Raw genomic sequence first — 22838 nt, 5'->3', positions numbered from 1 at the left:
AGAGAGGACTATTGTGGATTTTTCTATCTATTATTTCAATATTTGCACATTTCAAAAGTATTCCACAAGTATTTTTTTCCTCTTAAGTACGATCAAATTTTTCTAACTTACTTGCTTCTCATTTTGCTTCCCATTTTGCTCATACTAATTTTTCCCCTTCAATTTTTACTCTCATTAAACTGTTCACTACATCAGAGTGATGTAAAGTTGGCCTGTGTTAACGCAACGGGTCCTTTAAGTCATTAGCAAGGAGTATTAATGAGCTGAGTGCTTAGAAGCCCCCCACAGACTAAAGAGTGTGTGATGTAGAGGGGATGAGGGCACTAATTCTCCAAAGTGCCCTAATAAATGGCGGATTAGCAAAGCCTTCTATTAGCCAAAGTCTTGATAATGCTAAGCTAATTCACTATAGCTAGACTAGGCCGGTGAAGCTAAAGTATTAGTTACCATGACCACTGTAATGTGGAAGTGGAGTCTGCATAAAGTCTTTCATCAAAAGCGGCTGGCATAGTCACCTCTGACATATAGAGGAATGCAGACTTGCACACAGAACAGCAATTCACACCTAATGTAAATCCACAGGTGTAATTTTTCTCTCCTAGATCCCCAAAGGCATGTATGGACTTAATTAATAAGTTACTCCTGGACAGAAAATGAATCCTGGACTCACTGATTTTAAGAATAAGCACTAAGACTAAGAAATATGCTATGACTTAGTGAATTTTAATCATATATTGTTCCACTTTAATTAATTCCTAAAAATGTGGACTTATGGAATGGCCAGTTAGATTAAAACTGCTTTCACTTAGACTCATTAATCGTCTACATCAATGTGCAGGGAAATGGATGACTGAACTAACGTTTTTCAGCTCAGACTCATGGAAAATTGTTCCTTATAATATTTAGGCTATTATAAGCACAATGATTTGTGTTCATTTATTTAAATACACTGATTCCAAATTAGCCTGGTTTCACTAAGAAACAGTTGGAGTGACAACCGAACAGTTAGCACATCGACTGCAAAATTGTGTACCATTCACAATCTGTGCCTTGCTGTCTTATTCAGATCCGTTTAATTTAAGAGCCACAAATATCATTAACTTGTTTCCACTGAGAGAAATAGTGAGTGTGAAAAGAGCCTGAACGTTGCATGTGCAAGCATACATGCATGTCTTTCTATCTTCACAAGGAATTTGCATTGGCTCCCTTTTTTTCCATTCCTTTCTGTAGTCTAACCCTGACATGTACCTTAATCTAACGATTCCCAGTACATGCTTAACGCTAAACCAAATCTAAGCTAAATTCACACCATAGTTCTAAGACAAACCGAAAACACAGCACTTCTTCTTACGGGGTCCAGGCTTTGGGCCCTTAAGTAGCAGTCAGTCCCCACAACGTAGTACCTGTTAGGAAAATGGTCACACAAGTCACCAAGCTGTTAAAGAAAATGTTGCACATTTTTTCGGCATGAAGTAGTAAAAGTTTGCCTAAAAGATGCAAAGGTTATATCTTCAGTTTCCCTCTAAACAGAGAGCTGTGTGATGATGCCAGTGACAATTTTGTTCAGTTCATGTATGTTATAAAAGAAACATGTTCTGTGCTCTCAAAAACAGTGAATACTGCTCATCAGTGCACTCACTAACAATGTACACTGGTACATTGAGTATTTGTACAGATTTTTGTCAGAAAAGGCTTTTCTGCAGTTGCTAAAATAAAACACAGCTTGACAATTTGAAAAGTATTCACAAACTTGAGATTTTCTACAGCTTTTGTGCAAACTAACATCTACAGGAGTTGTCATATTTAGTAGCTCTCATGTGCTGTCACACATGTATGCACACATACAATGCTTTTTTTCTGCTTTTCTCAGCACCATAAATGTGTCTCCCTAAGCTCTTTCTTTGAGATATTTTTTATTTATTTTCCCCTTTTAGTTCCTTTTCTTTCTTTTGGCTCGATTTCTGCACTGTCAACAGAATACTCCCAGTGGCATTAAACAGTGTTTATTGTGTATTTTAAAGTGCTAATATACATTGAGGCTACCCAGGGTACAAATCAAATTGTTTTCTATTCACATTTTATAAAATATATTTTCCTGCTTTTTTGTTGTTGTTTTGTTTTGTTTTGTTTTTTTGTTTTATCTTGTGGCACTGTGATGAGATTTTATTCTACTAGAAGGTAAAGTAACACTTTTAACAGTGAAGGACACAGTCAAGAGCAATATGGGAGTGGAAGTGAAATACAGATCAAGATGGATGAGGGATGAAAAGCAGGCACAAGGACATGAGGACAGAATGTGGGAGGTCGGGTTGTTAGAAGTTTTGAACTGAGGACAAAGAAAAGTAAGAGTGGGTATAAATCAGAAGAAAAATATAGCAAGAGAATGAGCAACTGAATCAGTAGACACTGGTGTTGTCAAGAGAATAATCAGAACACGAGGGAGAATAATGTTTCTTAGTAAGGATCCTAAAATAAGAGTCGGGGCTGATGATGGAAATAATTGTGAAGAAAGTGTGTTAAAAAGAAGAGAGGACGTGTGACTCCAGACTGAGGACAATGCAGAGCATTCGGTGGTGCTGTGGGGCAATTAAAATGAAAATGGCCATGAAATGATTGGGACTGAAAGGTATGCACTCAGAGGGGTTCTTTTTGACAAGAAGAGAGATAACAGGGGAGCTGGTAGGAGGTAGAGGTGTTCTGATAGCACCGGAAGCCCAGGGGGGAGAAAAGGTTGGCACACATTGTCTCTCAGATGAGGAAGCTTCAGTCAGTAGAGCACAAACAACTGAAAAATTAATGATAAAGCCCAGCAAGGAGACGCGATACTTTAACTCTTTAAATCTCAATTTGCGGTCATAGTGAGAGGTTCAAGAGCATTCTATTGTAGTTTTTGGTTTCCCTTGTAATGACCTTTATTTTCAACATATCCACGTCTCCACTCACCAATAAAATAGCTTCAGAAACTGCTCGACTGTCATTGACAATGAACATCTGAAACAACTGATTTTGTTTTTATAATGGTTGTTTTTTTTAGTGTCTAGTAAATCTCTTTAACCTTTCTTCATCTCACGTGAACCTTTCTAGATTACGATCAAGACATGATATTGTGATATGGAAATAAAATGATTGTTTTCAATATTTTTTCTGTAGATATAAAAAAGGTGACAGTATTGACCCAGAGCAATGGCAAACCTCAAAGAAGTTGTCTTGACTTGTTGTTTGAAGCAACCACTGCTGAGTTTCTTATAGAAGCTGTTCTAATCCCGCCCACCGAGTTTGATAGATGTTTTTTTCTGACCCTCACCACCTTCACTGGGTGGAGGGTACATCCTGGGACAGAACTGGGTCTTCTGGTCTTATCCATCCGCTCCTCCAGACTCTGCGACGTGGGCGGGCATCACCCTCTCAGAGATTGAGCTGTGCCCACCCTGGTCTGGAAGCTGCTTTTTTTATTATTATATTTTACCTCTAAGTGGCTAACTACTATTCCAATTCGATTTGATACACATACAGCACTCCCCCCTACGTATGTCCTCTCTCTCCGGCACTTCTTTCAGCCGTTACAACATGTTCAATCCATTAACATGTGATAACGTGTTTTTCCGAGCCGCCTTTAAACGCAACATGAGCGCTAACACGCTTGCGCGGCCCCGCCGATTTAGAAGAAGACCTGCTGCTGCTATGCAGAGCGGCACGTTGGTGTGTGTTAGCATTATGGCAGCAAACCAGCAAAAAGAAAATAATTTTGCACAGTTTTTCTCCCCCAACTGACCGAGTGAGTTGAGTAATGCTGTTGGATCCAGGTAACGTTTGCTAAATGATGAGTAGGTGATGCCAATATATCACTTTAAGCTTGTTAACGAGAACAGGCTCTGTTCAAAGGTGGATTGTAATGCACTGGTTACATGCTTGAGTAATTTTTTGGGAAACATGGTACCTAGTAGTTTTACTGCACTGTACTTTTTTCTTTTGAGCATAATTTTTATCAGTCCAGCCCAGTTTGTGTTGTTCAGGTGAACACCCAGGTACTTCTAAGTGTCTACTATTTCAAGTCAACTCCCTAGATGTTTACTGGTGTCAGTGTGGTAGGTCTGCACCTGCACAAATCTACCACCAGCTCCTTGGTTTTCTCCGCATTGAACAGGAGGTGGTTTGCTGGGACCAGTCCACCAAGTCCTGAGTCCATTTTCTGTACTCTGAGATGATAGACTCTTGAGTAAGAGCTAGTCAATCTAGAGTGAACTAGACCATAAACAGCCCTGTACATCTTTTGTTTACCTGAGGCCGGTTGAATAATAGATTATGACCACCTAAGGCTTTTAATCACGTTTAGTCTTTGTGGAAAGAACATAAAACTACATGCTAGGTTTTCCATGCCTCCTCAAGTGGCTGCTACAATGTGATGCATTTATGGTAAATTTATTACCATAAATCAAACATGACAATTTGTGCTATAAAATATGTAATGGTAGAACATAAGGTAACCAGTTTTTCTCTTGTTTTCCCCTTTCCTATTCTCCTTACCCCTCCATCTAGCTTGCGAGCTGATGAACCGTGGTATCCTGGCTCTGGTCAGCTCTATTGGCTGCATGTCAGCAGGTAGCCTTCAAACACTGGCCGATGCCATGCATATACCCCATCTCTATATCCAGCGCTCCCCAGTGGGAACGCCGCGCTCGACATGTCCGCCCACCAGTCGTATTCCTGGAGCTGACGACTACACCCTTATGGTTCGCCCACCTGTGTTCCTCAACGAAGTTATCATGCAGGTGGTGTCTGAATACAGCTGGCAGAAGTTCGTCCTTTTCTACGATTCCGATTTTGGTGAGTCAATTAACTTTCCTTGCCCGTCTGTCTTTTATTGCTAACTCTTCCCTCTGCAACAGTAAGAGACTACATACTGTAAGGCCAATGATTACCAGAGTACAACATAATTGTTCTAATTTAGAGAGGACTTATTTTTTTCATTTGCTGTAATGGTATCAGTGACCTCCCTGCAGGGAAGGATTTTAATACATTTTTAACCATATAGTGAAGACTAAAACCTTGCTCTCTCCAAAACATGCATATAGACCTGGATTGATACTATCATATGAACATATTTACTTGCAATAAAATATATATATATATTTCTATTTCAGTTTCTCATTCACCGTTCTCCCTTTCCAGGCCATTAACCATAACATTAGGCTACAAATAGCCTATGTCTCATTTATAATGTGCCCTAGTGCTAGTCGAAAGCGTCACACTACACGGTATATTTTTTGCCTTTGTTATTGTGCATGCCTGTTCAAAGCCCATTGGTGCGTCAGCATGTTGTTTATCTATCTGTCTAGTTTCTCGTGTTCTTTCTGAGGTTGGTCTCTGCAGTTCCCTGAATTCAAAATTGAAATCGGATAACAAAGGTACAGGCAGAATTTCTTCATTGTAAAACAAAGCAACTAACTGAATTCAGATACAGAGTCCTGTCAGGGTGTCAACTCTCCATCATGGCCAATCTCAATTAGGTGGGTTGCTTTCACTCTAAAAGTATAGACTAAATGTCTAGGTTCCAACCACAAACATTCTTGTGTTTTTATATGAATTTTATATATGATAAGATAAAACAAAGTTGGTAATTATTGTGAATTTGAAGAAAAGGAGTCATAGTTAAAATGTTTACAAATAAAAACCTTAACATTTTCAAATCTTAAGTGGTGTGAATTTTCCCCAAAGAGTCAGCACTTTCAAAAAACACATTTTAGTACATTTGTATTTTAAAGTCTTCCATGTTAGGTCGTTATCAGCTTTACATACCTATGATATCTGAAATGATTGCCAAGTTATCTTTTCTAAATTTTTAAGTCTTTCCACAGATTTTCTATTCACTGGGCTATTCTAACAACACACTTATGCTTTGAAGAAAACCAATGTTTCGAATCTAAAAAAGTGCAAGGTTTAAGTTCAGTGCTTAACGAGGCTCACAGAACACAGAGCATGCGAGGAAGTTGTGTATTTCTGGACATAGGTCTTAATAGGTCTTAATTTTAGCAGACACACAAAGTGTGAAACTAAATAGATTTATTTAGTGTACATTGTCAAAATAGAAACATTCCTGTCAAAACAGGACACAAAAAATGCTGCATGCTTTTATTTTAGTATATTGGAGTGCTGGAAAAGTGTCTTTACTGTGTAAAAATAAAGAAAATATCAATCAGCAGATGATACTAAAAGCTGCTGTCAGAGTCCTGATCAACACCAGGAACATGGATCATATAATAAAAGTTCCTAACACTACAGTGACTCCAGGTTTGTCAAAGAAAAGCTTTTCAGCACTAAATGGTCTTGGCTTTTTGTTTTTGTCCAAATATGAACTATGTAGCAACCTTAGGCTTTCGTAGACCTGTTTACTCAACATTCACAGAACCAGAGCGAAACAAAGTGAAGAAACATTTAGTTTCTATACTCCTCTGCTCTGCAACAAACTGCCTGTAAACCTGTTGGTTCCCTTAGATCAAGATAAATGTTTTCATTAACTGCAGCTTTTTTCTGACTAATGAACTGTTTAAAACACTAGTTTCTTTTGTGCCTTTAATATCTGTATTTCAGCATCTTTTTCCTTTCAGTAATACTTTTATGCTTGTGCTTTGTTTTCTTTATGTCTTCCATGTTACAGCATGTAAAGCACTTAGGATTACCTTGTGCATGAATGGTTCTCTATATCTAAACTTGCCTTGATCTAAACTCTGTGTGTGATCTCCGTTCGCGCACAGCATGTTCGTGGAGAACATGGTGCTAAATGACCTGCAGACGACCTGATTATCAGGTTGGTAGGTGGATAGGTCAGTCAAACTTTATTAACAAACCAGCGTTTTGACATTTATCCCAGCATGCACCGCGCGCTTCTCCTACGGGCGAAAATGAAGTCGGCGGCTGCTTACTGTAGTTGTTGTGGCTCAATATTGGTCCATATATGAGGTGCACCGGCGCACTGTCGGCTTTTGAGGAAATTGAAGGTTTTTAGGTGCGCCTTATAGTGTGGAAAATACGGCAATATTTTAGGATCAGCCAAAATTGGTCAAAGGTTACCTTTAATGACGTCATTCATAGAAGTTCATGTCTGTGCAACAGAAAATGCCAGTAATGAGAGTGTGATTGGTTTTAACCATAAAATTGTACATATGAAAATCAACTGGGTTATAGAGGTGAGACCACTGCTGGCCCAGTGTTCCTGATGGGTTAAAGCTTTCTAACACTTTGCATTTTGAATCTCACTTGAATGACTGATGTAAGTGTAGCTGCTTTGCTGCCTAATGGAAAACAGTAACCGTAACGCCCTTCAAAAGTAGATGGAGAAAAGAATAGCATACCTAAAAGTTTCAGCTGTAAAGTGGTGAAATGGTTTTCTGCCTCAGGTGATTCTCTTTCTTTTCTACTTTTTGTTGATTTCCCCTTTGCCATAATGAAGCACCATTCTACTTACTGAAGTCAATTAACACAATTGTATGCATCGATCTCCAAGGGGATCTCTGCATTGGATTGGTTTAGAAATGCTTTCTCCAGACTAACCCTTTACCGATTTTAAAGCATTTTATCTGTGAATTGAATACCCCAAGTCACGCACCTTTCTATGTTTGCCATCTATAGTAGCATGCAAAAAACTCAACCTTCTTTTTATATTTTCTTCTGGCAACAGCAGCAAAGTTAAAAAAATCTACTCGAAATTTCATGTGATACACCAACATAGAGTAATTCATCTTTGAGAAGCAAAAATCTGTGCAACATCCATTTGCGATTCAAGTTTTTGGTTATGTTTCTACCAGCTACGCACATCTTGAGACTGAAATCTTTGTCCATTATTCTCTGTATGAGAAAAGAATGTCTATGAACATCAGTCCTCATTTGTTGCCACAGATGCTCAACTGGTTTCAGGTCCAGGCAGTTTTAGTCATAACATGAGATTGTGAAAAAGATGAATGGGGCATGAATACTTTTGCAAAGTCTTGACCTTATACATTCTGTAATCTGGAGAGGCTTTCAGTACAAAATCTTATTTCTTTTGCACCAAAGTTAGCACACTCCATTATGCACCATAAGGTTAAGTTCTTTAGAATTGCCTTTGAATCACCAACATATATTTAAGCCTCCCAGTAAAGGATTTTCACTCTGACCTTTACTTCAACTAATCAAGTGTAAAATTAGGAACACCTTTTGTCCGTCTCCAGGGAGCCTTTAGTAACCGCTTTTAAATCCCAAATTTGCCCCATATGTTGTCGCTTAGTCTTAATATCTGCACAATAGACACAGACACATATACATGAATGCACTCACACATTTGTAACCCCACTTAAATTCCTATATCCCCTCTGTGCTCTGTAACCACTGATTCATCACTTGGATCCTGTGGGTTTTGCCAATGGTGTTCTTTCAGCCACTGAAGGCCCTTTAAGGATATCACCATTTCTCCCTAATGACCTCACCCTAAGCTCAAGGAGGAGGAGAGAGTTGAGAGCACCAGAGAGAGAGAAGTGAGAGAAAGAGAGAGAACCAGAATTTGAAATGGAGTAAAAGAAAGARAGGGTCTTTTAAGATGATAGCAATGTTCCCAGAAGGCCTTGTCTCTGTACAAGGAGTTCTTTAGAGAACAGACGGTCGAGTGTGTCCTCTCAAATGAAGCTACAGTGCAACTGTCCCACTCCTTATTTTCAGCTCTACTGATGCGTCCCGGACACTGAGAACACATGTTTTCAATCTACCCCATCTTTTTCACTACTCTCACAGTTTATCCCTGCTTCTTTTTCTTGTCTCTCCTGTTCTCAACTCAGGCGTTTCACTTTTTTTTTTTGTTGTTGCTGTTTTTTGTTTTTCAGTGTTTTTAATGTTCATTTTCCAACTAAACCTGAAAACATGAGTGACTATTTTTATTACCTGCTGTGTGACCTTCCCCATAATCCCATCTGACAGAGGAAATAGTGAACTCTCGCCACAAAGCAGAGGTTGCCATATAGTGTTACACTAGCCCTGTTTCCAGGTTTCTTTTACTATTTAGTTTTTTTTTCTTCTTTTTTTATCAATGGCATGAAGGGCCTGAGGCGAAGTAGAAAAATAATTTAGCTGAACAAAACATCAAATTAAAATGCACCATATTAATAATTGTCCCTGTGTTTTAATTTTAAAATATGTAATGAATAAGTGCAATTTATTTTCTTAAAGCTAGCGTGTGTTAAAATATTTAGAGACTTTAAAATAAGATTTTATTTTGTCTGTTAACCATTACATGAAAGTTGTGTGGGTGTGTTAGTGTATAATCAGCAATTAAAAATATTTTAGCACAAGTTCATTCATTAAATCAAAACATTCAATTGTGACATCCTTGTGCAAATGAGGTCTTAATCTCATTTAATTCATACTAGATAGTACACTGCTCTGGACTGGTTCTCTGCTAAAAGAGACCAATTAATTATTACTGTAACTAAATAAAATGATAACCTTAAATTAATTTCGAATGAATTTTAACATTTGTTTTTCCTTATTACTACTTGAATGAGTTACATTTTAGTAATTAACTGGTAAACACTAAAAACATAACAATACAAAATGAGGAATTTGCCACTCTTTTAAAGGCAAATCTTTGTGATCCTATAGATCCTATAAGCCCCAGTTTACTCTGTCACTTTGTACAAAGAAAAAAACTTTCCCAACTCCAAACCATTGAAACCGAGATTGGTACCAAAAGGGATGAGCTCAAATACTGTATGTTCCTGGTGATGTGTTGTGTTGCTTTTAAAGTTAATTCATAATGGTCGTAAAAGTTCATTAAAAAGCCTTACATTTAACTTGCTGAAACCTGCAAAAACCTTGGTTAAAAGATGTCTGGGTAGATGGTGTTGAGTCCATAAACAGGATCCTTGTTCATGTCCCTGAGTAGTTGAAGTGGTGCAGAATAAAGTGTAGACTCAAGTTGACATCATCATTTGCCAGTAACCTAGCTGCAGGGGGCCTGTAATGTCCTTCAGTTGCTCAAAGGATTTCATAACCACAGAGGTCAGTGTGACAGACCGACCTGGAGTCATTTAATCCTGTTATGGTGCATTTCTTGGGGACCAGGATGAAGCAGGAGGAAACTTCACAGAGCTTCAGATACCTGTCTTCACTCAGATTTCTAGGGCTAGTTGGTCAATACAGGCCCTGAGGGATGAGGAGACATTGATAGGTTGCTTTGAAAGAGCAAATTAACATGTTCCTCTGAGGTCTTATGTCTAGGCAGGAGATCTAAGGGGAACAGGGTGGTTGGTGTGTCGGGAGCTTKTGTTGCAGAGTGAGATGTGGACGGGTTGGCGGGAGGTGTGAGCGGCTGCCTTTCAAACCTGCAGTAGAAGTTGTCATAGGTGTCTGCCAGACAAGGATTCTGTTCAGGGTAAGAGGATGAACTCCGTTAGTAAAATTTTTTTAACTATTCCAAGCATGTGGGCTCATCTGCTAAGAAGCTGTTGTCTAGCTTATTGTGTAGTTTCTCTTAGCTGCCCTGATCTCTTTGGTCAGTTTGTTCCTGGCTTGCTTACAGGCTCCGATCCCTCATGCTGTAAGACTCTTGCTTGAGTCAACGCAGCTGTGAAGAGAACAAAAAGTTATTGTTGTTGTTTAGGTGCAAAAGATCTTTGCATAAACATAAACTGATATACGAGATTCAGCAAACTCACTTAAATATTTGGTTGAAGCTCCATAAACATTCCAATCTGTGAAATCAAAGCAGACCTGTAACTTCTGCTATCCAACAGCCATAGAAGTTTAAAATTTACACCTGTAGGTCAGAAGGAGACTAAGCAGACAATGATCAGAATGCCTTACATTTGACAATATGGCATTTCTTTTTTTTAAAACCTGTGTAACAATGGACCTGTGTGTTTTTGTCTCTGATTGGACACTTGATATTCTGTCTGTATTTGGGAAGTTTATTGGAGAGGTTTGCACTCTTAAAATTCCTAAAAACAAAAGAGTCTAGGTGTTTTCCCACGTCTCTTATTAGCTCAGTGAGCTTCTTTTTGAGTCTCTGATGTGCAGGATTGTGGTGGGATGTAAACATTGGCCAAAACAAAGGAGAACTCCCCTGTGAACAAAAGGGTTTTACTCTCTATAAAGAATGTACACCAGCCTTTGTTTATGTAAAAGCAGATTCCACCTCCTATCTTTTTCCCTGAGAGCTCTGCGCTCCGGTCCGCTAAAAGCAGCTGGAACTCCAGCATTAGAAGTGCACTCTCCGGGGTGTGTTCACCGAGCCAGGTTTCAGTGAAACTGTGGGCAGATCAATGGATGTCTGAGTTTATTGAATTGAGAAGAAACAGTTCATCCATTTTGTTAGCCAGGAAGCAGACATTAGCTAGGTGGATTGAGGGCAAAGGTGTGCAGAATCCCCTGTTGCCAAAGCTTTGTGAGCACGCCTGCCCATTTACTTCTTCTTTGTCTCTAGTCAATCCCATAGAGAGCCACTACTGCACCAACTAAGATGTCAATAATGCAGAAGTTGATGAAAATTTGAGAAAAAATACCTAAAGAGAGCTGTCTGATAGTTATAATTTCCTCTCTAGAGTAAGAAACAACAAAGATGTAAATTATTTGTTTTTGTAAAGTGCCTTGAGACATTGGTTGTGAATCGGTGCTATATAGATAAAACTGCTTTGAATTGTAGCTCAATACAACTTAATAGTTCCTTCATTTTCTGTTGGATTTAAACTACTCACCTGTATAACAGAACCTGGATCACAAGGTTTTTTTTCTCTTTTCTACTCAACAGTTGTGCAGGACCTGTGTTGTCTCTTTACTCCCCTTTTAAATTGTTTGTTGATAAAGGAGGTAAAAATAATTGATGCATTTACAGAACTATAGGCTTAGGGCGAAAAAAATGATTTGTGAAAGTGATAGTTTTACATTTAATTAGTTTCCTTCAACTAAATAGATGTTTATGGTGAGAAATGACAGTCATTTCACAGAAGATATATAATTCATCCATCCATCCATTTTCTTGACACCCTTGTCCCTCAGTGGGGTCAGGAGGGTTGCTGGCGCCCATCTCCAGCTAACGTTCCAGACGAGAGGCAGGGTCACCCTGGACAGGTCGCCAGTTTGTTGCAGGGCAACACAGAGACACACAGGACAAACAACCATGCACACACACACTCACACCTAGGGGCAATTTAGGCAGACCAATTAACTTCACAGTCATGTTTTTGGACTGTGGGAGGAAACCGGAGTACCCGGAGAAAACCCATGCATGCACAGGGAGAACATGCAAACTCCATGCAGAAAGACCAGGACCGGGAATCGAACCCAGAACCTTCTTGCTGTAAGGCAACAGCTCTACCAACTGCGCCACTGTGCAGCTTCTAAGATATATAATTATGTAATTCAATTTGATTTATTTGTATACTGAGGCATACAAAAAGTCAGTTAAATTCAATCACATATGCATTCCAATTGATTATAATTATCAAACAGGACATTTAGCTCAGGCATTTCTTCACATTAGTTTAAAACTTTCTCTGTCTAAGGAAACCAAGCAGATGGCATAGTCATTGACTCGTAGTATTCACACCTCCTGTAAGAGTGCGCAGAGACAGCAGGCATTTGCTTGTGTTGTTGTTGACTTTGCAGCAGTCCCTCATACTGAGCATGCATGTAGTGAACAACAGAAAAGGAGCATCAATCAAAAAATAATAAATTGCATGTTTCCACTGACATTTTTTACAATTTCTGTTTAGTACTGAGTTTCCTATCTTTGAAACTGTCAATCTGATTTAAGTCTTTTCTCTAATGATCCTGAAATCCAGACATTCTGCTTTAGAAGACCTGTGAGGCTCAGGAAACTAAAGGAAGGATTGAAACTTTGCATTGAAAGTCTGCCAAGAGAGAGTTTTAAAGATTGATGGTGATAAAGGAAAACTTAGATGGATGGAGACAAATGAAAGCACTCATTCATAAAGCATAAAAGAATCTCAAACTCAGAGCAGTCATGCTTAATACTGAATGGTTCCACTTTGGAGCAAAGCACAAAATAAATTAGAGAATGAAAATGTATCAAGTAAAAAAAAGAAAAAGTGCAGATTTGGTGGGGTAACGTAAAGGACAGAAAAAGATCAACATAAAGCAAACTCCACTCCTGATAAACTCTTACCTCGGGGTGTAGGTTCTACCCTAGGAGTTTTATAATAATAAAATAACATAAACATGTGCAGTGAGAAATTAGAAACAGCTGAAATCTGTATCGGCAGGTCAAATCTTTAGAAAAGCTGAAATACACAACATCCTCAATTGTAATTTAATCTAATTATGAATACAAGTTTTCCGAGAAGGCTTCAGAGGTGTGTTTGAGAACATTGGTGAACAAACACCGTTATGAAGACCAAGGAGCACACCAAATACGTCAGAGATAAAAGTTCATGACATCATCCGTCATCTAATCTGAAAGGCTGAGCAAAGAGAGCATTAATTGGCTTTAATACTTTTGCAATGTACTGTATGTATTTAAAAACTGGTCAGTGAGTTGTAATGTGGACTGAATAAAAAGGTTTTCATTAATTTGTGAGACATTTTAATTAGCTAAATTCAAGGATGATAATGACTGATGTGATGAAAATGTGGTGAAAGTGGTTGCTAGTTTAATTAATCTAATATGTAGTGCTGCTATATGAACTAAAAAGCAGAAAGGAGTACAAAAAGATCCACCAGATGCTTAATTATAGTGCAGTTTATTTGAACTAAGTAAGCATTTATTAAGAATTTTTGCAGCTTTCTACAAATACTAATGCAATACTCTGAGCAACTAGGGTGCAATAAAGCCAGAGAAACATTGCTTAAAAAAACAATAAACACCATATTCATCCCTACAGGATGAGGGGGCAGAGAAAATGGTGAAAAATAATAAGTCTATACAGTTTAGCTGTGTGAAAGACAGGTTGATGGTCTACAGCAGTGTATGGGTAGCTAGAGATGATTTGAGGAAATATGAAAGGTCATGCACACCTCAAAGGTGCCAAGCTTTTTATAATAGAGTGTTGGGTTTTTACAAGTGTTTGTTAAGCTGTCTGTGGGGACTCCAGGAGTTTGAAGCCAAGAGGCTTTGAGGTAAAAGGAAGTGAACAGAGGGAAAAAGAAGAAAAAATGAAGCAGAAAAAAGGTGAAAGGAGATGGACTTTTAACGTGAAGAGGATTTAAAGCAATTGACATAACTGATGTGTGATGCTTCAAGGCCTAAAACTTCATCCACCCCCCCTATGGGGATAAATATCCACAACCGCAGTAAATTCCTCACCTAGATCTTAGTTCCAAAACACGCTTGCAGAATTTCAGCTGAGAAATTAATGCTTTTGACCTGGGCTTGCTAGAAATGCCAAGCGTTCCATCTGAGGATAAATCTTTATTTTTAAAAATCACTGCCTGTGAGCAATGGAACAGCAAAACGCCTGAGGCAGGGGTAACGATCACCACAGGTAGCTGCTGAGGGAAAGACAAAACAAACAGCGTTAACACCAAAACAGAACAGGTTGCAGATATCTTAAAAGGTTTTTCAATTTATTGATAGATTTATCTTTTGATCTTCATAACTCCCCACCGTAAAATATAATTGTGCCCATTTCTATGCTAACTGTTGTTTTGTTTTGCTATCTAAACATGTCTATGGATAAATTCTTGAATGTGACATAGTGTACCTATCACAAAAATAAAGCAAATTAAAATAGAAGAAAGCTCAATCGGTGGAAAAAAGTTCATTCAGTACGTACATTTTGTGTTTTGGGATTACCAATATTATCTATATTTGCACAATGCCACAAAATGAGTGAGATTTTGTTATTAATTTGTGCTATAAAATAGCACAATGTACTCTCCAGGCTCATAGTGGTATTTTATAGCACAATCAAGTAACTATGCTAGTTGTTATGACATCCTGTACATATAAAAATAACTTAAGAAATTTGACATTGCATTATAGCAGTAGATGATGCCTTGGAAGAGACCTCTGTCTCTTTAAGAACCTCCAACTCTTTCTGACACTCCCATTCAGCTCGCCATTACAACTGTTAACTACGTTGGACTGAGAAGTAGATTGTATAAGTTCAGCAGACTCACGCCTATCACAATAAACACTAAATCAATTAATCGCATGATAAATTAAAAGAAACTCAATAGTTTTCATTTGCTTATCTTTTTTTTTTTATTACCAAAAACTTAGTGATAAAAGTCTTCAGTCTGGTGCTTTGGTCTCAACTATTCCTTTTTTGAAAGATAATTTTGTTTACAAAGACTTAATTCATTTTATTTGTTATTGGCTTCATAATTTATTTTATTATTTGGATATTTGCAGTTCCAGTATTTAAATGTTCATTAGAATTTAAACTTTATTGATCCTTGCATTATTACTATATTATTACCGCTACAATATTACAATATTGTTGTTTATCGCAATAAGTTCTTGGACAATTTATCGTCCAGCAAAATTTGTTATTGTGACAGGCCTACTCACTCTTTTACTAGATGTTTGATAATTGCTGCTGCAACTAGTCTGGTTATTTAAAATGCATTTGTATGTGCATGTGTGTGGGTGAAAGCTAGGTTGGAGACTGAAACTTCAAGGTGGAGCATTGGCGCAATAGGCGCTGCATTAGATGAGCAAACCCTTTTGGCTGCCATAGGAGATTCAAGGATTTCTCAAACATGAGAACATGAGACGTGTTGAAATGTTACTTCAGTATTTGCATATAGTTGTAGGATGACCATTTGTTGAGCTGCAGAAACAGACCCTTTAGTTGGAGTACAGCAGAAAAACTGATTGGAAGATGAGTTATTTCTTTGCTCCTATATAAAAGCCAAGGTGCTGTATTGCATGTTCCCCTGGATTTGTTTTATTTGAATTGCTTAATTTAACACTTCTTCATTGAAGGAACTGAATTTCTTCTTCAGCTTTTTGTGTATTTCATGTTGTTTTTGGATTCATGGCTTTTTCCTCTCTTAATGTGATGCATTTTACCATCAATGTTTTACAGTGATGCTGTGCTTCAGCTAAGACAATTGCAAGGTCCTTTGATTTGCATGTCTTGCAACAAAGCAAGATGTGCAAATCTCTCTCTCTCACCCCAATATAATCATTCGTAATTACAAACTAAATGTTTAGTCTGAGTTAACAGGCAGTTTTGTGAAAACAAAGGTTAAATGTTTAATAAATTTAATAAATATTGCACCACTGGGCATAATTTATTTTTACCATATTATTAAATGCTGAGCCCGTCTCTGGCATTAAATGGATAGAACAAGGACGGCAGGTTACACTTATACTCCTCCATCAAAACTGACATTTAGCAGCAAGGATTCCATGACACTAAAAAACTCCCATTATGATGATACAATGAACAATCAAGCACACCCAGCCCGAGCGCAAGCATCAATCACTAGAGACGTTAGGGAGCTCTTGGGGTTCAGGACAGACGGATGAATGAATCTTTTTCAAAAGTGACAAAATAAACAAGAAAACATAATGTGAATGTGATAAACTTATGCAGTCTGGCAGTATGAAAATATAAAATACCTATTGTTTTTATAATTTTCTTGATTTTATTAATTTATTGGGTGGTAAAATTTGCAAGTCAGAAAAGTTAATGAGAACTGGGGAAATAAGAATAAGAGGTTGCAAAGACTGAACCTAATTTGCAGATATGTTTTCTTTTTTTATGTTGTTGTTTTTTGGTAGACTTAGGTAGGTTAAGTAAGGTGAACAGGGGTAACAATCTTTCCAGTTGATGTGTAGTGATTGTGTTAATGGTCCTATTCAGTTTCTCAGAGAAATATTTCTTAAATAGATTATTCCCTGGGTGGGCAAGAATGGTGGCAATTTTACCAATCTTTTCTTTTTTTTTCACTGACTTGTCCTGAAGTACCTTGATGGAAAATGTCTCAAAGTCAATGATACGCTCAGTGGACTAATACATGCTCAAGCCTTGTCCTTTGAAAAGGAGGACCACCATACAAAATGTTCAAGCTCCAAGAATAGAATATCTGCATGTGGAACGCCAATTTTGCAAATTGACCTTTGGGCGATTGGAAAAGATTTTATATTTTTGCATGTCTATTTTTTTATACTTACATTCAAAACTGTGTCCTCTGGTCCCTATTTAGCAGACTAAACTCAAGGTGTTATTTATGTTTTGCAGCATCTATGACCTCTATGGATTAGTGTGTGGAGGATTTTGCTTTAAGCACAGTATTTGCATGTGTCTCTCCTGCTGATATCATACAGAACCTCAAAATTCTGGCCTTGATGGAATCACTCTATCACCAAAGCACTTGTGGCCTTAACAACTTTAATCAATCCGGTTAATTGCTCATATGTGACACTGGCAGTGACGACAGTGTCATCCATTTTCCATATCAAATAGATCATTAACTTGATGCTTTACATACTGAAGTTTAGCTCGGTTGCACTCTCTCTCCCTCTCTCTTTCAACAGAGAGAGAGTGGCATCTCTCTCACTGTTGCCAGCATCATTAGCAGTGGTCTCAACCAAAGTGCTTTAATTAGGATTACCTTGACTTGCAATGTAGCTCATTAAGAGCAGATGAGTCACTGTAAAACATTAACACTTGCGTCCTGGTTTTGTGATCATACAAAAATAATTTCTAATAGGAGTAATTATAGTGGTTGGTGCTTGAATCAAGATCCTTTTCCATCTTAGTCAATTATTTTACCAGAGTCCCAATAGAACATAAAGTGCAGCGATACTATTGTGACATATTTCCAGCTAATTTGCCAAATAAAAATGAGTGTATTTCTGCAGGACAAGTTTTTAAAGCTCTTACACATAGGAATAGTTTAGTTAACTATGTATTGAATATGCAGAATATAAAGACTGTGACACATTTTTAATCCAAGTGCTGCAGTCTGCCGCGGCATAGAGATTAGAAAAAAAAAGTCACTACTGTGATCAAATGGTGTATGCCAGGAGTCCAGTACTACAGAGCCAATGGCTTGCAACTTTTTGATACATTTTCAGTCCAGCTCATGTGAATCAAAAGTATGGGTCGTTACCAGGCCAACCTTGATGAAATGTTTAGTAGGTTACTCATGCATTTTGTTCTGGTGTGTTAGAACGATGCATCCAAAGGTTGTAGTAGAGTGGAATCTTGGTATAGAGTCAATTTTAACACAATTAGCCATATTGTTTCACCTCTTAACAGGTCATGGGTGGGATTCATTATATACCTTTAAGCTTGATTCTTGCTTGCCAGTTTGCACCCGCATTTCAGAGATGCTATATAAAGTTGCAAAAACAGCACTCACAGTGTGGTTCAGGTTTAATCAATTGTATTGGGAGTGGTAAATAATCACATTTGCATATGTTCTTCCCAATTTTTTTTACTTTCTGATGATGAGCAAATGTTTTGCATATTTATGAAAATAATATGATGTATTGTGCTCACTGTTCTCCTTATTTTGCTGATGCAATCGTGTTTGCAGGATTGCACATCCTAACAAGTTTGCAGCAGGTTTTGTACGTGCAAACGTTTTGAAGATCAGACTCTAAGACTGTCATGGCTTTAAACTGTTTGAGAGAGCCTGTCTTTTTAAACTTCTGCTAGATTAATTAGCAATACAGCTGAGTGGGGGGACATGTGTGGATTTATTAAGAGCACACCTGAACATGATATGGGCAAATAAGACAAATCTTTTAATAAGGTATTAGAAAGATATTAAGAAGGCAAGTGTGGACCTATACAAATCAGGTTCATCCCTGAGTACAAGTACCAGATACATGAAGTGCAATGTACATATGTTATAACTATATTTAATGGGTATAAGCCCCAGGAAATGTCCATCCATCATATTGGTTGTTTGTCCCAGTAATGAATATGTTCTGGAGTGAAATGTAACAATCTTATATAACAAGTGAAAGATGTTACAATGCTGGCTGAAGCTGCTAAGACAAAATTATTCCCAGTGAAACTAGTATTTTACTACATGGGCTCAAAGGCCACTCATTGTGATAGAAGCCATTGCAATGAGTGAGGAAGCAACATAAAAGCCAGACAATGTTTTGCAATTGCTCACATTAACAAACACCTTATCTAATTATTTAAAACTAGTCCCAGTCTTTCTCAGTTTTCCTGATTAGCTAATCATTGGCTGCCTTGTATGTATCCTCAATTATTGTTTTGACTTACTAAGTCAAAACAATAATTTGACTTAGCAAATTATATTCTTAGACAAACGCTGATATCAATTTATCAGAACGCTGATATCAATTTATATTCTTAGACAAAGTAAGTTAGCTTCTGTTCAGCTTTTCCAACTTGTAGCATTACAGAAAAAGTTATGATTATAAATTCCATGTAGTTCTATACTGCAGTGTCAGCAATTCTTTTCATCTGCAACAGCTGCTGCTGAGAAAACCACTGCTGCATGCTAAATCTAACTCGGGGAGCAATACAAGAAAGGCAGACCGTGAGGACCTCAGAATTTGTGAAAGTGGGCACTCTAGAAATTATGGAAGAGTTACTTAGAGAACCCAAGAACAAATAAGACAGTTTAATATTATGCAACAAAGCTGTTTAATTTTACAACACAATGGAAATCTAACAAGTACTGCAGTCTAAAAGTATTTGAGATTTTCAGAAGTCTAAACTTAATGCAGAACTTTTTGTAGCTTTTGCTCTATAGTGGTAAACTTTATTAAAATATTTATTTAAAAAGCATTCTTTAAGAACTGATGTAAGATTAGCAGTATTTCTGCTTCATAAACAATATTATGTTATTAATTTGGTGTTAAAAGATGAGCATTTTTTTCTTCTAACGAACTGCCACGGAGTACGTCAGATTTTTACCTTTGCGTTGAAAGTCTGTTTTATTCACCACCAATAACAAAAAAAAAAAAAACGTTTTCACTTCTCTGCAAAACTCACCAACTGCACAGCTCTTGATAAGTAGTATAAGACAAGCAATATTTCAAAATAGCAGAAGAAATCTTATGTATTTTGAACAATACCAAAATTTATTGTTAATTTGTTGCTAAGATATGAACGTGTTTTCTGGTAACCAATTGACACGAAGTAAACATCTGATGTTTACTTTTGCAAAATTTACCAACTGTACATTTCTTGTGTCTAAGCAGATAAAGAGTATCTCAAAAGAGCTAATGTTTTGTAAACAATAATTAATTAGGTTTTGAGAGATGAGCGTGGTTTTTTTTCTGGTAATGAACTGGCAAGAAATACAAATCAGATTTTTACTTTCATGCTGAATGTCTGTTTTAAAATATATACAACACCAATGACAAATAAGAGAAAACATTTTCACTTTTCTGCAGAATTCACCAGCTGTACAAATCTTAAGTTGTATAAGGGTGCGTTCACACTGCAGCCTGAAGTGATCCAATTCCAATTTTTTGACGTAATGCGACCTGTATCCGATCTTTTCATGGCAGTGTGAACAGCACAGGTCGGATTCTTTTTCGAATGTGACCCATATCCGATACGTATTCGATTCAAATGTGACCTAACGTCCAGGTCGCATTTATCCGAACTGAATGTCCCTGATTCTCAACAAATCTCACTATTCTGTGACCTGATATGCGCAAGAGGGAAGAAAAACAACAACCATGACGGACTATAATCAGGATTAAGTTGTTAATATGCTGCCCCGGCTGGACAACAACTTCAAATATGAAAGCTATGCTCCACCGTTAGCCTCCATTTTTACTTCCGCAAACACTGAGCACTTCTTCTTTTTATGGCAGTTGGCAGAACACAGAGAACGCTGACGCTATTGCGCCCTCTAGTGCGCATGCGGGACACTTTCAGGTAGTTTGCCCATTCACGCTGCAGAACTCATACAGGTCGCATTTACTGGCAGTGTGAACGGCCCCGGCAAAAAAATCAGTATTGTCAAAAAATTGAAATTTGATCACTTCAGGCTGCAGTGTAAGATGAGCAGTATTTCAAAAGAGCAGAAGAAATCTTATGTTTTTTGAACAATAACATTTGTTGTTAATATGTTGCTAAGAGATGAGCGTGTTTTCTGGTAACCAAGTGCCAAGAAGTAAACATCTGATTTTTATTTTTGCAAAAATTACCAGCTGTAGATTCGTTGTGTCTAAGCAGATAAGCAGTATTTCAAAAAAGCTTGTTTTATAAACAGTAATTAATTTGGTGTTAAGAGATTATCTTTTTTTTCACGAAACAAATTGCCGCGAAGTATGAATCAGATTTTTACTTTTGTGTCGAATGTCAGTTTTATATTCAACACCAATGACAAAAAAAAACCCAAAAGACTTTTCTACAGAATTCACCAACTGCACAATTCTTAAGTAGTTGTGTACGAGAAGTAGTATTTCAAAAGAGCTGAAGAAGTCTTATGTTTTTTGAACAATAACATTTGTTGTTAACCTGTTGCTAAGAGATGAGTGGGTTTCCTGGTAACCAAGTGCCTAGAAGTAAACATCTGATTTTTGACAAAATTTAGTCAACTGTAAATTTCTTGTGTCTAAGCAGATATGCAGTATTTCAAAAGAGCTTATGTTTATAGATGAGCCTTTTTTTCCTAACAAACTGCCATGAAGTATAAGTAAGATTTTTATCTTTGTGTTGAATGTCAGTTTTATAATATATTCAACACCAGTGACAAAAATATATATATATATATATATATATATATTTGTTGGTAATCTGTTGCTAAGAGATGAGCACGTTTCCTGGTAACCAAGTGCCACAAAGTAAACATCTGATTTGAACTTTTGTAATATTTATCAACTGTAAATTTCCTGTATGCAATCACGCATATCTTGTTAAAGCTGGACAAAAATCAGTGTCCTTGTAAATGACAGGCAGCCTGCTGCCATGTGAGGATGGAGAGAAGGAGTATTTGAATAATCTGAGTCAGAACTTTCAACTTATTCCCAATCATTAATCAGATTGTGTATGTGCTAGGAGTTTCCACTAAGGTCTGGCCGTACATTTTTTGACAACCTCAAAGTCTCGAGTCAACTATTATGGACATCTTTATGGTTCTTCTGATGCCCAGAATTGTCTCCTGTGTTTCCAGCTGTAACTTTTGCAATGACAGACCGATGGTCTACAAAGTGCCAAGCTCAGGAAGTTAAAACTGTGCAATTTGGACTATCTCCACTAGTGAAAGAACAATAAGCTCGTTTGGCACATTTTGATAATTCTTAATGACATTTGTCTGTGAACCAGATTTTACAATAAAAATCTAATGAAGGACAAGAGGCATGACACAGTAATAGACTGATATTTTAACCACTGCATTTTGTCGCAGAATCTGAGAATCCAGACTTGACAACAACATGCAGAAAGTATTTGTAGGTAACTGGCACATTGTGATTCACTCTGGAATGGCGGTGCCATGATATTTACAGGTAATATGTGCAAGTAGAGACATTACAGAAAAAAGGAATAAAGCTCCAGTAGTGTAAGACGATTTGTGATAAGTAAAATACCACCTACACATATCCAGAAGTCAGTAAAGTTTTGATCTTGTGCTTCACACCAACAATTAGAATATATTATTTTTTTAGCTGGAGTTGATGCTTAAGACTAATTTAATCCTTCATGGAATGATTATAGTCATCAACATTGGGTCCAATTTTCATTTTAATTTTTTTTAACCAGGTTAACCTTTTAAGCTGATGTCACTTCAAATTTATGTTATTGTAGGACAAATATTTATCTGCAGTCATTCCATGAAATATGTTATCATCCTGTATGGCTCAGTGACAACAGATTCAGCACACTCCTGATTAAATATGACATATGACAACTATCGGGCAATGTCATAAATGTTCAGAAATAGTTGCAGGATGAAAT

General features: G+C 37.3%; 1 protein-coding gene across 4 annotated transcripts in view; it reads left to right on the top strand.

Annotated features, from left to right (window-relative positions):
- The window catches only part of grid2 (glutamate receptor, ionotropic, delta 2), a 448080-nt gene that overhangs the window by 216956 nt on the left and 208286 nt on the right, over window positions 1-22838 (top strand). For 2 of the 4 annotated variants that reach the window (XM_008418417.2, XM_008418419.2), the window contains exons 1-2: window positions 3707-3803; window positions 4537-4824. In XM_008418417.2, coding sequence (XP_008416639.1) covers window positions 3788-3803; window positions 4537-4824 — 304 coding nt within the window. In that variant the 5' untranslated portion in view covers window positions 3707-3787. Of the gene's footprint in view, window positions 1-3706; window positions 3804-4536; window positions 4825-22838 lie in introns of those variants that run through there. The other 2 variants (XM_008418415.2, XM_008418414.2) reach the window with 2 other exon arrangements.

The sequence above is a fragment of the Poecilia reticulata genome, linkage group LG9 (genome assembly GCF_000633615.1).
Source record: "Poecilia reticulata strain Guanapo linkage group LG9, Guppy_female_1.0+MT, whole genome shotgun sequence".
Lineage (NCBI taxonomy): Eukaryota > Metazoa > Chordata > Actinopteri > Cyprinodontiformes > Poeciliidae > Poecilia > Poecilia reticulata.
This window is presented reverse-complemented; position numbering and strand designations above follow the sequence as displayed.